The sequence below is a fragment of the Ciconia boyciana genome, chromosome 4, assembly GCF_034638445.1.
Source record: "Ciconia boyciana chromosome 4, ASM3463844v1, whole genome shotgun sequence".
NCBI lineage: Eukaryota > Metazoa > Chordata > Aves > Ciconiiformes > Ciconiidae > Ciconia > Ciconia boyciana.
In genome coordinates, this window is record NC_132937.1 from 95,196,789 (window position 1) to 95,211,632 (window position 14,844).

A 14,844-nucleotide genomic window follows, 5' to 3' on the forward strand; every position below is an offset into this window, starting at 1 on the left:
TCTCAAGTAAAACATTCTGTGCACCTCAAGAATCCATGTTAGCAAAATTGCTTGTAATATTAAGGCATTAATTTGGTAGAAAATTCAAAAAGTCTATTATCTGTTCCCTGTGACTCGTGTTATATAATGTGCATTTCATATTTAGTGTAATGTTTGGATGTGACAGTTCTAGTCAGCCATGGATATCCATGTTCCCTCAAGAGGCTTGCCTGCCTTTCCTCCTCATTACTTCATTTTTCACCACCTCTCACAAGGCATTTGTTGTTCAGCTGTTCTTATTAAGAGCTGCATGTCTCTCGCAATTTGTGATCTTCAGGATTCATCTTTCATCATATTAGAGAGCAGATGGAAGTTATAAGTCTTTGGTTTTTCAAGGCATGTGTTAAGCAAGTCTGAAATTAGTCACTTAGACGTATTAACAGAGCAGTCGAGCTTATTACAAAATCCGTGTTTGGCATAGTGTGCAGAAGTAAGACTCACTTTCATTTTTACTTTTTATGAGGCTAAAGAAGAATACATTTAGGCAAAGTGCCTCAAATCTAGCCAAATACTGGTATGAGAAAAAGAAAAATGCCTTACGTCAGTGTGGTACTGGCTTGCACTGTATTCTTCTGGTGGAGACAAACGTATCACTACATACAGATGCACACACCTTTGCAGAGTTCTCAAAATACCTTCTCGTAATTAGCTCATAGAGAAATCTCACTAGCTAAATTGGAACTGCTAAATGCAAACATTTAATAGAAGGCTACCTAAATCATTTAGCATTATAAACATCAGACAAAATCCTGATATGGAAAATAAAGCAGCAGAAGAAAGAATACCGATGGGGAGGAAGAGCGTGCAGAGGAAGTGGGTTGTTGCAAGGCTTTAATCCAACATTTGCTCTCTATTGATCAAATGTTTGTTCAGTACTTTATTGATGTAAAGCATTATGCACAATCAGTGTTAAATATTAATGTCAGAATATCTTTAACTCTAAATTCAGAGCATTTGTTAGTGAATTTAATATTCCCAATGTTACTAAGCTACAACTTAAACCTCCTTTAATAACTTTGTGGAGCGCTATAAAAACATACTGCATACACTATGCAGTGAATAAGAATGGTCTGTATGTCAACAGTGGTAAATGTAATGTTTTTAAATACGACTACTAAAACAAAAGTTTAGAAACAGGACTTTTCTCAATGTATGCTACTTAAACTCACAGTAGATGTATCTTCTCATTCTTAAAAGCACAATAAATTCAAAAGAAGCAAATTTTCTAAAACTTGTGAGGGAATATCTAAAATCCACAAGGTTTACACATTTATATATTAAATTATTAAAATGCACATCATGAAATGCATATAAGAAGTGCTTCCATTTGTAAAAGAAAAAATATCCTCTCTCCACTGAAACCTTGATTTTCAGTTCACTCCAAATTATAAAGTTTAAAAGTTAAACTGTAATACAACTTTCACTGTGGTAGCATAAATAATCCATTATAGCAAACGAGAAAAAGAAAATTAAAATTTGAATCAGCAGAGTTATATTCCAAATACATTAGGAGTACTGCAGGAAATTTTACATTAAGATACATTTAACAACATCACTCTGAGAAATGGTTGTCCAATTGTTCATCAGGACAACCAAGCAGGAAAAAAAACTGCGGTATCCTGGGATTTCCATTGAACTGGTCAAAAGTTTCCAGTGGAGCCTTCCTCCAGGCAATAACATATGTCATAACTTGAGAGCAGAAGAGCCTTGGTTTTATTTTAATTATAAAGAAAGCCCCAGACTTCAGAACACAGAGAAGTGAACCCATGGAGACATCTATTACAAAGTACAGCATCTAGTAATTTAACAGTGTGTCTATCAACATATTTTAAAAAAAAAAAAAAAAGTCTTACAACCAGATTTTACTTCTATATTGTAAAAACTAAACTACTCCAGAAGGTTGCAAAGCAGCCTGAGCATTCCAGCCACTTCCCTTAGTCTTTCAACCTCTACCTCATCCTGTGCACTCCACATTATCTCTTAAACCACTGACTTCTCTCTTAACTTGTTGAATCTTCACATACTCTCCCTTTCCTCCAAGCAAAAGAAAATAAAGTTTTGTCCCATTTCATAAATTTGGCATGGTTTTATATACAGTGTATATCAATCTTTTAAGTGCTCTATTCCGAATAAATACTATTTTTTGCACAGAACATTCCCAGAAAGGCTCCCCTCATTAGAAAGGCTGTTATCTCCTATTGTTTTCAATGAAAATGAAGCGTAAAACAGTTCTTAGAAAAGAGGCATTTTTTCAACATGTCCACTGCCTCCCTCCGGGAACCATGAAAAAGGAGCTAAACTGCCTTCAGGGGAGATGGTGGTTCCTTATACTGTCAGAAGCTTCCACTTAACTCAAACTAATTAACCATTTTCCTTCTAAATTCTGAGAAAATTAAATCTCCACTTCTCCAAAGGAGAAGTGTTGAAATTTTGGGGAGGAAAAGTTGCTTTTTCTCTCTGAAACTAATGGCTTAGTCCTCACATTAAAAGAGAAGCACAGCACAAATTTACCTGTGAAATTACCTCTATAAAGAGAAAAAAATATGTGGACTGTAAGAAACAACACATTTTTGTAGCAGAGCTTACAATTAACATTTGTGACGCAGAGTAGTTCAGATCTAGTCATTGTATTATCCGATAATTTATGGGAAGGAATGATAAGCAGGATGGTAGGAGCAGAACGAGCACATCTTCCTTCTTCATGGAAGTGTTGAGAATGAGAATTCTCTTGGGGGGTTTCTTAACAGGAAACAGAAAGAAAATAAATACGTATTTTTCTGCAAAAGGGGTCTCTACAGTCCAAGGAATTTCTCAACTTTGAAACTTTCTGAAGAGCAAACAAAACCAGTTTCATAGTCTTGAAGATAACAGTGCAACATTTTGAGATACACCTATAAATATTTGGACCAAATCCTGACACAAGTCAATGCAGTTTTGCAGAAAGTGATGCCTACTTTGACTGGGGGGTGCAGCATGCTTTTAATTAATCCTTTCCACACAATTGCATTAAAGAACATCTACTAAGCAATAAAATTAAGGAGCTGAAGAGACTGAAAAAGTTAAGCTTGCCTGTGTACAGTTCTGCCAATACCAACGAACAAGACTCTCAGATCGTGAACGACACTGCCCTCTCCAAACCTTCCAGTAAGTACTGTTCTCCCATGAAGACACTGACCTTATCTGACACTAGTGTTCCTACGCAATTGACAACTGAAGGAAGGTAACAATTCTAAACATTTATCATGTTTTTCAGATTTACAGCTTTTTGGTTGCATATATGAGAAAGCCAAGGACCTATCACCTTGTGAGACACATTAACAGAGTATTCTGCACAAAATATGATTTATTAATTGTTAATTTTATTTTTCTAATAGACCAGTGCAATATTTAACCATATGGGTTTACTTAATGTGTTCAGATATGGAATGTCAAAGCAAATGCCAGACTTCTTTAGTCTCCTTCTAGCTTTCATATCTAAAAATACATTTTACTATACATATATCTGAACATCAGGAAGTGAGACGTGACGTCTGCGGAAAGAAAAGAGCAATAAGCAATAAAGGCATTTCATTCGTACTTAAAAATGAACACTATTTAAACAAAAAGCAAACGATATTGTTTTAACAATGACTGTATGAAAGGAGATGCTTTTCATTTCCATATTACTTACAAAAAGAATCATATTCTGAAGGTGAAATTACAGATACAGTGATGACCAGTAAACATGCTTTACATGTCTTCCACAAGTTTACAGGCCTCCCACAAGTTTGCAGAACTCAGGCAAGGAATTAATAGGTAACTAAGACCAGCAGCATTGCTTTTGGTACAACAGTCCTTGATCATTACTGAGCAAAGCAGGCCAAGCACAAACCATACAGGGTACCGCACATGCTCCTCAGTCAAAGGAAACCACACCTACCCACAGAATTGTGCCTGGGAACCTCTGCTTTTAACGACTGCCCATGGGACCATGGAGAACTTCAAAAACAGAGAAGAAAGTAATGGAGAGAGGTTCTCCTGCATTTGCAGGAAGGCTAGCAATTGCTCAGAGATCTGAAACCCTTTGGATCTCATTCATGGACCCACACATTTCGTGATCCCATGGCAATACAATTTGGCATTCGTCCCATGAGCAACACTGAATTCAGCATTCTGTAGATTCTTTGATTCCAGCCCTCCCCTCCAGTACTTGTCATCTCCTGCTCTTCCAGACTTGGGGACGATGGGGAGCTTTTGTTTTGATTTTTGTTTTAAGCAGAAGGAGTTAACATGCATTCTCCATGGAAACAGACAGCTGGAAAACAGATCTAGAATTCAATTTTCGGCAAGAAACCTGGGAGGACCTAGAAGCACAAGCTGCCCTAGCTAGGCTGCCTGCAGAAGATCACAGTAGCAACAGCTATGGAAGGCAAGAAAATTAACAGCTAAAACAAATTCTTCCAACCCTGATACACAACAGAGAAGGAGGTCCTGCGATAGACTGCTTGGAAAAGATTGTGACTGCTGTCAAGTACAAACTCAAACCACCTGGGGAATACAACAAGAAAATGCATTTCCAAAAATTATCCTGAAACAGAATAAGCTTCCATGTGTTTAGATCAACAAAAATCTGCACCTAAAATATAGTCCTGTGTGGGTTTTAGAAGAAAAAAAGGTAGTTTAATGAAACTAGAATAAAGCAGACCTTGTTGCAGAATACAGTTTCACTGTGCTATGGGAACATAAGGCTTGAGATTCATGGTCACTTCCAGCAAACATTTAATGATACCTTCAGAGAACATCTTCTCACAGGCCTTTCATGGTAATCTTCAGTCCAAGAAAGATGTCAAAATATTCATAAACCCTCAAATTCTGAGTACTGCTAATGATAAATTAGGGGGTTTGGGGCATTTAGGGCAGGCAAGTGACTCAGTTCTGCCAAAGGAAGATGGGTCTTGTCGTGGTTTAGCCCCAGTTAGCAAACAAGTCCCACCCAGCTGCTCGCTCACCCTCCCCCACGGTGGGATGGGGGAGAGAATCAGAAGGGCAAAAGTAAGAAAATTAGTGGCTTGAGATAAGAACAATTTAATAATTTAAATAAAGCAATAATAATAATAATAATAATAATAATAATAATAATAATAGAGAGAGAAAGGAACAAAACCCAAGAAAAAAAACAAGTGATACCACTGCTCACCACCCACCATACAACACCCAGGCAGTTCCCGAGCAGCCATCGCTGCTCCCCAGCCAACTCCCCCAGTTTCTATACTGCCCATGACACCATATGGTATGGAATAGCCCTTTGGCCAGTTGGGGTCAGCTGTCCTGGCTGTGCCCCCTCCCAGCTTCTTTTGTGCCCGGCAGAGCATGGGGAGCTGAAAAGTCCTTGACCAGTGTCAACACCACTTAGCGACAGCCAAAGCATCAGCGTGTTATCAATATTATTCTCATCCTACATCCAAAACACAGCACTATACCAGCTACTAGCAAGAAAATTAACTCTATCCCAGCCAAAACCAGGACAGTCCAGAGAAGAAAGTGGTAAATTGTTTTTCCCCATAAAATATAGCAATAAATGCAGAAACCCAACTTTTTCTTATGAAAGACTCACAAAGAGATTGATCAGCCACCTCAAATGTCCCAACGCTATGCCCAGTAACTTCTAGAAAAATTTGATTTATATGGCTATGACCTTTAAAAGGAATAATCTGGACAGAACTGATTATAGCATAGTCTTTAACATACCCTACAACCTTCACGTAAAGCTAAGCTCCCTGTCACACAGCTCACTATTAAAACATGCTAACAAGTCAGGTGGAAATGTGATACCAGCTTATGAGACTGTACAGTCTCTAGGGCAATGAATGTGTCTTTTTTCTTATCCTATAAATTACCTGGCATTCTTTTGGGAGCCATAAGAAAAAAAACAAGAGACCCTTACTCATACGAAAAGTAATCTTTAAAAGACCTGTGGAGAAGACACTAATAAAACCTTACCTGGAAAATAATCAAGATTTTACGTTAGCTACTTGTGAGAATTAATAGATCCCTCTTTGCACCAACACCACATGGAAGAACGTCCATTGTAAGGAAGGTGAGAGAGGCACAGGAACTTCTGGACTGTAAAAAGATCTTAACTGTTATGTATAGAAACCACCTTGTAAGAAAGGACTTTTCAGGCACCACCCTTCCAAACCCAGGGTCCAGAAATGTGAATGAATGGCCAGGCCTGAGGAAGAGCAGAATGGTCACTTGTGGCAGTCAGAAGTTTACTGGTAGGGGTGCTGCTAAAAATCCATTATTCTGTGAGGAATCACAAGGTTTATGTTTTATTTCCCCTTTTAACCCAGTATGTTTTCAGATTGTAAAGAAGTGGAAAGAAGGCAGGAACAAGATGCACATTGGAACCCACTTCTCTCAACAGAAAATCTCAGTTCAAAACACAGAGAAATGAGATCTTAACTAGAGAGATGAAGAGATCTCCATAGGATGCCATGAAGAAAGAAAACCCCATTCTATAGTGAAGACAAAATTTTGTCTCAGAGCATCCATGTAAATGGTTTTTCACAAGACTTCAAAGCATGGAGAAGTCTTCCTCTAGGAAAAGTAATAGGTAACTGGAAAAGAAACATGGGGGCTTTTCTGCTTCAAATAAGCTACTCCTACCAAAACGCCTGCAATATTAATAGGCTAGGTGAGCAAGGACCAGTTTTCTTTCCTGAGTTACCTGAAATGTAAAAAATTTCTAATTCTAAATCACTTACATTAAAACTTGAAGGCCAGAACCTATCTCCCTGATCCAGCACATGCACTTCCATGACATGCATCTGTCTTTTCAAGCCTAAAATATATTATATAAATGTACCTAATGAGTTCAGAACCTTGTTCACTCAGAAGAAAACATTTCCAATTGCAAATCTCAATAGAAAATAAAAATAGAATGCCTTTTAGGTAATATGGAGGAGCAGCAAATACTTAACCTAGGATGAGCATAGAAAATCTTCTTTTTAAAGCCAGAACAGGCCTTCACTTTTCTATTTATTGGATTTTTAGTAAGATGAGCATTGTTAGTACTGCAAGCAGTTACAGCCTCCACCTTGAGAGTCACTTCATGTTCCTGCTGTCAGACATGAAAGATTCTTCTCCTCTCACTAGCTCAATAGGAATCACAAGTTGTATTAGTACGATCAGAACACAATGAAATAGTACTTCCAAACCCTTTCTCTGCAGAACAGGGATGCTGCTGTATAAAAAAACCTGTACACACATATATATCAGAAAATTTAAATAAGTTACCTAAAAGAATTTGGTTTTACTGTTGTTTTACACAAATAGTCAAGAACACATTCAGTGGCACAGACTGATTGGCACACACAGTTTAAGACTCGGTTTGCTTGATCAGGCAGTTGATATTAGACAAAACTCCATATGCACTCTTATTCAGGACAGCACTACAGACAGAGTCGAAGAAGGATTCTTCTTAGTCTTCTCACCAAAGTATACGGCAGATGTACAATGTACATTTGACATATGGCAGATGTACAATGTACATTTGACATATGACAGATGTACATTTAATTGTATTCAATGACAAGCAAAGCACATGCTGAAATCTTACGGTGAAATAAATAATGAAATAAACCTCATCTCTCAAAAAAGCATTGTCGGGGTGGGGGGATCAAATGGCATTATTTTTGCAACTGCAGTTAAGATACTGTAAAACTTCAAGTAACCTTAAAATACCCAAATCTTTCTGTATCTATTCATTTTCTGAGTAAGCCCATGTATGTTCCAGACTGACTCACAACTGTGGACTGAGGCAGCAGTATTTCACAATCATTGAATCATCTGCAAGTGCTTTCCTCCTCCATGAAACATTCTTAAACCTTCCTCTCTTCACAAAAGCAAAGACAGACAAGATATTGGTTCAGCTAATTCAGCCTACTTAGTGTTAAACATGACACATATGGTGTAACCAGATCACTCACACCTTCAGCAAGAATGATTTTTCTTAGGTCAAGTAGAACACATACCTAATAAAAAAATTCTGAGTTGCTAGTATGAATTAATAAACAAGCCTTCTGTGCTTTTTGTACATGACAGTTACAGTTTTCAGGTATGACAGTAGAGCTACAAATGCTCTATTACTTGACCTGCAATTTAAAAGCAGGGTTTTGATTTACCAGACCCCTTGGCCTGATGGAGAAGCCAGAATCCAGCAACTGGCTCGCTGATGGTCTTCACCAACAATGGAATTTTGACCCCTCTGGAGTCAATGGCAAAACACTACATGGGTCAAGATTTCACTTAATAAATGTTCATCTTCCTCTGCTGTGAAATATGCTTGGCTGTATTTTATAACGATTTGTCGTGTTCTTTAATATGAGTGTACAATACACTCATGAAATATTAAATACATATAAGATTTCAAAACTATGCACTTATGATGCAGACTGTCTTACTAAGCAAAAAGCACATGATGCTAAGGAACACCATGAGTCTTGGAAGATATCAGACAAGTTTATCTCAACTGTGACAAAAACAATGCAAAAGCTAGCTTTTCCTGTCACCTTAAAAAGATTAAGAGAGAATGGGTTTTAGAAATACCTGGTGAATTAAGTTCTAAAATAAACCAATTTATTTCTAAAATAAACATTTATCCTGACTTAACACAGATTGATGTGCATATAGAAACATACCATGATTTTATTTTTCCTTCATCAAACACAACTTTATACAGTAACTTAAACATTCAGACAATCACAAAATTGTATCACACACAGATCTCACTTAAGTATTTTCTCAGTTTTTTTGAATTATGACAATACACGTCATAATGCAGAAAGAACTGAGCAATAAGGCCATGTAATATTCCAAGACCTGTAGAAGTTAGAAATGCTAGAAGGGTGATGCTAAGACAACATTTTTTTATTTGACATTATTTTGGTTCACCTACTCAAATTCTTAGTATACCTCAAAAACTTAGATTCCATAGTGAACTTACTGATCAGTGAAACTCTCAGGAGTCTAAAGAATTGTGGACTCCACTCCTTCTTAGATTTCCAAGTACTATTTCATTGAAAATTTCCTCTCACTGATCATTTTGTTTCAAAATTATTTTACAACAACATTTACAGGTTTCAGATTTTTGGCTTTTGTCATACACATCATATTTTGAGAGCACAATGTCCCCCACTGAAGTCAACTGTTGTACTGTGGATTCTGATCTCCACAAATTTGATTCACTGATGTCATTCCCTGCAGTCATAAACTATTCCTGTAAAACTACTTCTCCTTCAGTGGAGAACTGAACCTTGCTCTAATAACAAGGATTCAAAACAACAGCGCAATATTGTATTTTTCTAACAATTGTATGTTTAAAACAGAACAGGTAAAAAAGATTGCAGCAATTGTACTTGCAAGAGTTACTTCATTTTTAATTTGAGGAATATGCCTTACCAAATTGGCTGACCTTAAGATCTCTGTGGGTGGAAAACTTCCTTATAACTCTGTTCCTCTCTCTGACACTTTTTTTTTTCATTAATTATGACTAGGGATCAGCGTAGCCTGGACATGACTGTGCAAAACTGTCCAAGCTCTGTTACCAGTTGCCTCATAATCTAATCACCAAGAACAGCATATTAAAGTGGGATTGGTCTGTAAGTAAAATATGCTGAACAACTCTAACTGTGTTGATGGTGCATTTACAACCTAAGACATTGTTAACTACAAATAAGGCAAGATCACCATTAGTTCACATACTGTAGGATGCTGAGCCATTATCAGATTATGACAACAGAAAATGGAAAATGGTCACTTAGCTGATTCATTTCTGTTTTTCCAAATTTGTGTTTGTGAGACACTGGGCTACGGCAGTCTAATTTTAAATTTTATCTGTAGAAATATTTTTCTGCAGTAATGAGACAGTATTTCTAAGACAGACCTGGAAAACACTCAAGGAAAGAGGTTTCAGAATTGTATCGTGAGAGAGTTATACTCCCTCTTTAGACTACATCAATGGCCCAAAACAATAAACTCAGAGTGGTCAGCCTCCTAAGGATTTAGTCAGTAAAAAATGAAATCACCAGATAGAGAGGAGCTGACGTAGTAGAAGGAATGCAAATTCCATCCTAACCCTGGAATAAAGTTCCACATTTCTGGAGGGTTCCATTTACATTATGAGAATGGAGAAAATGGAATTAAACTATTGCAATGTTTTGGATCCTAGTTTCTGGATTATTATTATTATTGTTATTGTTATTCCTTACAGGCAAAACAGCACCAAACTCCCTGCTGTGTTTTGAACTAAGTCTCAAAGGCATCAAAATTGGCTTAATACTTTTGCCCTTCATTCCTCTGGTTCTCTTGGGCCAGATATTTTGTCTTTAACTTGTTCTATGACGCTTAAGCGTTTATTATGCTGATGAAAAATACCTACTTCAGGATACAAAAATACCTGAAGAACAATCACACTTTAAGTCAGTATGGTCCTGACAGAAGTAGATGGATCAACTCCATCTACTGAACAGCCTTTTCTTTAGCACCAGAGTATGGATATTTGGACAGGACATATCCATGCTTCCATTTGCTCTGTGCCTTTGTGACCAGCGTGATGTGTCCATGATGGTGGGGACAGAAGGACATTCTTCATTCTGCATTAACACATGGGACAGCACTTTGATCTCTGAGATGGCTTCCAGGAGTTTTCCATATGGTGCGGGGTAATCACAGAATTAGGAGTTCCTAATTCTAAGGCATCCCCAGAAAACTGAGTTACTTATATATGATGGACACCTGCATTTTTGAGCCACTGTAGTGTAGAAATACTTCTCTCTCACTTTTATACATACAATTAATGAAAGCATGGTAAAGACACACAAAACTTACATAGTCATGAAAGGCTTTTGCTTCACTTGAATGTTCACATGTTTCTCGTCTTTCTGGAGCTGCACAGTAGAGATCCCAAAATACACTGCAAATTAAGAAGTTACAGAGATGGTGAGAAAATCATTGTAATGTTCATGTAGATTTTATGGTGTACGCACACCACACATGCATGTTCAAATATAGAAATAGACATATCATTTCCTCACCAAGGGATGAAAACACTTACCTCTATGAAAGAATTCAGCTTTGTAAAACATCTATGAAGAATCAAGTCCTGCTATCCAATTCTCTGAGGCAAGCAGTGCTGTATTCCTTTAATACTACTATAGTATAGACCAAGAAGCTAGTCTAATATACAAGGTTTAAGGGTATAAAGCATATTACTGAAGCTCTGCATTTAACCTCATCCCTCTGGCAACTGCTGCAATTAACTTCCAGAAAGCATGGGAAAGGACAGATTCATAATAACATAAAAAGGCAAGAAACTGGAGAGAAAACTGGGAGTTCTTCCAACATCCAATATTGTGCTTTAAACAAAAGTTTTCAGAGAAACAGGTGTACGGACAAGAGTAGGAAATAGATGGGTATGTTCTTGGATTATAAAGAGTGAAAGGAAATGATGGTACTCCCACTGGTCTTCCTCCCCAACCCCCTTCAAATAGAGTTATGCACAAATCAGTTCTAACACAAAGTTTCTGGAATGAAATTATGTGTATGCTAGAACAATTAAAAGAATAAAATTCATTAGAGTTTCATAGTGTTTCTTTATTGTTTTAGACTTCATAATCTGTAACTTAGTCCAGCACCATACTACGGAACTGTGGAAAATTTGAGCACTCTGCTGCAGATGATCAAAACTAAGGATAATGCAGACATCGGAGATACAAGGAACACGTTCTCTTCACCAGGCTTCAATCACATAGCTAAAAGCTATGAAAGAAAGGTCAATGAAGAATATGCCACCTTCCATGCAGCCGTACGAATCACTTGGGTTTCTGTGTTCAAATGGGACCATTTTAAAACTTGTAAATTCTTGTACTCCTGACAGTTGGACATATTCTCTGTATTTTGTATTCTTTCAAACTCGGGCATATTGGATATATTCATATCATGTGACAACTAGTAAATACCATGGCTAAATAGCAGTGACTATGAGCACTCTTTTCTCCTTGGGAATTCTACACACACGTGTCTGCACACCACTACATATAAGCAAATGGTATCGTGCATAAAAAATTACAAGTCAAGCCCATGTCTACCCGTATTCTGAGCTGAGAGAAACTCTGCAAATGCAGACACTGCAGCACCAAACCCATGCTAATGCACGCTGCCTCTCAAAGAAGCTGGCAGCTCGGGTTCAGCTAATTACTTTCATATGCTATTCCCATGACTAGAATGTGGACTGAAGACTGAGGAAGCTCACATCTATATGCACAGTCTCTGTATATACTGGTTTTTTCAAATGAAATTATTTATGATATGTAGAATGACCTCTTAAATGCACAATTTACTGGAAGATGGTGAAGAAAGAAATGCAGGCCACCTGCTTTCAAAGATACTCTCTTACCAACGCAATATTTATCTTCCTGTATCTAATATCTGTATCTTTTTCTATATGTTGTTTTCTGTTCTTTCATTCCTTAAGAAAATGGTTCTTGATCCTCATCTTTACATTCCGTTACAATGTTCACCTGAATTTCTTGCCTCCAGCTGCTGGAACTAGCAATCGACATATTCCAAAAATCAGAGGAAAAGAAAATTGATACTTACCACCACCAGGAATGCAAGAATCCTGGGGGCTCCCCCAGTGTGATGTTTTTTTCCCATCTTATCTAAAAGAAAACAGATAAAATAAAAAGAGAGGTTTACCTTTTTGTGATCATTGTGACTAAACCACATTACATAATTCAAGCAGATAGCAAAAAGAGAAAGAAGAAACGATTTTGTACTTATGAAAGGCTTTATCGTCATCAATCTGGAGGGCCATATTACTTAATTACACTTATTAATACAGCTAACACTTAAAATAAGCTTTTCTTACTCTAGGAAAGCATATTTTAGGTTTTTTTTTAAATTTTAGATTCTGAATAGAATTTTATTAACGACATATTTTGTATCAGTCCACCAATGAAATGCGCATTATTTTAAGGTCAAAAATGCATGACCTAAAAAAGTGTTAAAAAGTACCCTTAAAATGATCTAAAAGATTTTCCAATTTGCACTAAGGAAAACATAGAAGACACAGAACTAATGTTACTGATTCAGCAGGTGGCAGTCTTCCCTCCGCATTCAAAGCGAGTCAGTGTTTTATAATCCTCAAGGAGTGCTTTACTGTTAGAGGTAATGTGGCAAATATGAGCAGCATCAGAATTATAACCCTGTTCCCCACCACTCAGTGAAAATGGAAAGATAGTTTGGCTTGGTTTGTCTGCACTGGCAACCTCTCCTGAACAGAGCTATACTGGCTATGACTTCCTTCCCACCTAGGCAGCCTGTTTGTTTAACACTGTTTTCAAAGGAAATGCAGTTTAAGAACTCTTAGCCTTGACTTCACACTTTTCTTGTTGATCAGCAAACTCATGAGACAACATAACGCACGGTGACAGCATTCTGTCTCTCTGCAATACCTCCCAAATATTGCATCTTAACTACGATCACACAACCCTTTTATTAATGCCATAGTCATTAGTTTGTCCTTAACTACAAAATTAAATAGTTTGGACTACAATAAAGCCCGTGTAACTGCTGAAAGAGCTCTGCTGCAGATAACTGGGGGTCCTGCAGAAATCCACACAACGCTGTACAGAAGAATGCCTCATGTTAAAACTGGGTGAAACTAGGGTGTTGCATGCACTCTGAATTCCTCCAGTTACAACTACACATAATATTAATTCCTGTCCAATTTTGTTAAAAAAATTGTTCAAACACAAGCCATATTCTGCTCTAGAGACAGAAGTAATGGCAGATGAAAAGAGGATTACTTTAATGAAATGCTTAAACAGCCTTAATATGAAAGGTATTTAAAGTTATTTTTTTATATAAAGTAAATAAAAGCCTACTATAAAAGGTAGATACAGTGTTCATAATGCAAGAGGCACTGGTAAAGTTGGCATTTTCCAAAACAGACTAAAACTTTGATTCTCAACTCCAATGTGATTTCCACATCTAATTCTTAAGAAATTTAAACACATACAAGTTCTGTCAATAGCTTGCAGGAGAAGAATACATGGTTCGGCAGGAGAAGAATACGTAGTTTGTACACCTGAAAATGTTCTTTGCACTCATACCAACTAACCTAGAGTAATTTTGATATATTATTTGAATACAACTATTCAAAAATAATTTTGCTATTCTAAAATGATTTTTAAAAGGTAACCTTGAGGCACTATCACTTCTGTTGGTAAAGTTGGTAGAGCAAGCCAACTGCATGGCACTTAACCCCGCCAGCACCACATAACAGTAGTTAATATACAAAAAGCATCTTTTAAAAAGCTCCTGCTTATGAGCTGGCAGATAAAAGTATTAATAAAAATGAAAAATAGAAATAAAAGCCAAAGCTACTAGGAAGGTATTACACACTCTTCAAATACACCTCTCTGAGGCATGGTTGCTCTTCACATGCACTGGGAATGGCTTGGAAGGACTTATGTTAATCACCAGGAACACACAGTACTTCTGAAGTTTCAAAAGCAACATAATGAAGAAATGCAACGTACAACCAAAACAAAAAATTGTTCCTGAAGTTGAAAAATCATTCAGTTAAGAGTAAAAATTATGTCTGCATAGAAAGCCCTCACTACGTCTAAGCAGTATTTGTGCTCTTCAAAGCAGGGCTTGATGAGGAAATTACCCAACTGACAGGTCTTATGTTGGTCCTTTTTAACGGGATATATTTCACCTTGAGAACTTTATTCACAGAAGGAGCCTGAAGGGAAT

General features: G+C 37.1%; 1 protein-coding gene across 3 annotated transcripts in view; it reads right to left on the minus strand.

The window, feature by feature from the left end:
- The window catches only part of SSBP2 (single stranded DNA binding protein 2), a 199,315-nt gene that overhangs the window by 137,527 nt on the left and 46,944 nt on the right, over positions 1-14,844 (minus strand). For all 3 annotated transcript variants that reach the window (XM_072860678.1, XM_072860679.1, XM_072860676.1), the window contains exons 3-4: positions 12,679-12,740; positions 10,909-10,993 (exon numbers count right to left, since the gene is read on the minus strand). In XM_072860678.1, the coding sequence (XP_072716779.1) occupies positions 10,909-10,993; positions 12,679-12,740 (147 nt within the window). The remainder of the gene's footprint in view (positions 1-10,908; positions 10,994-12,678; positions 12,741-14,844) is intronic.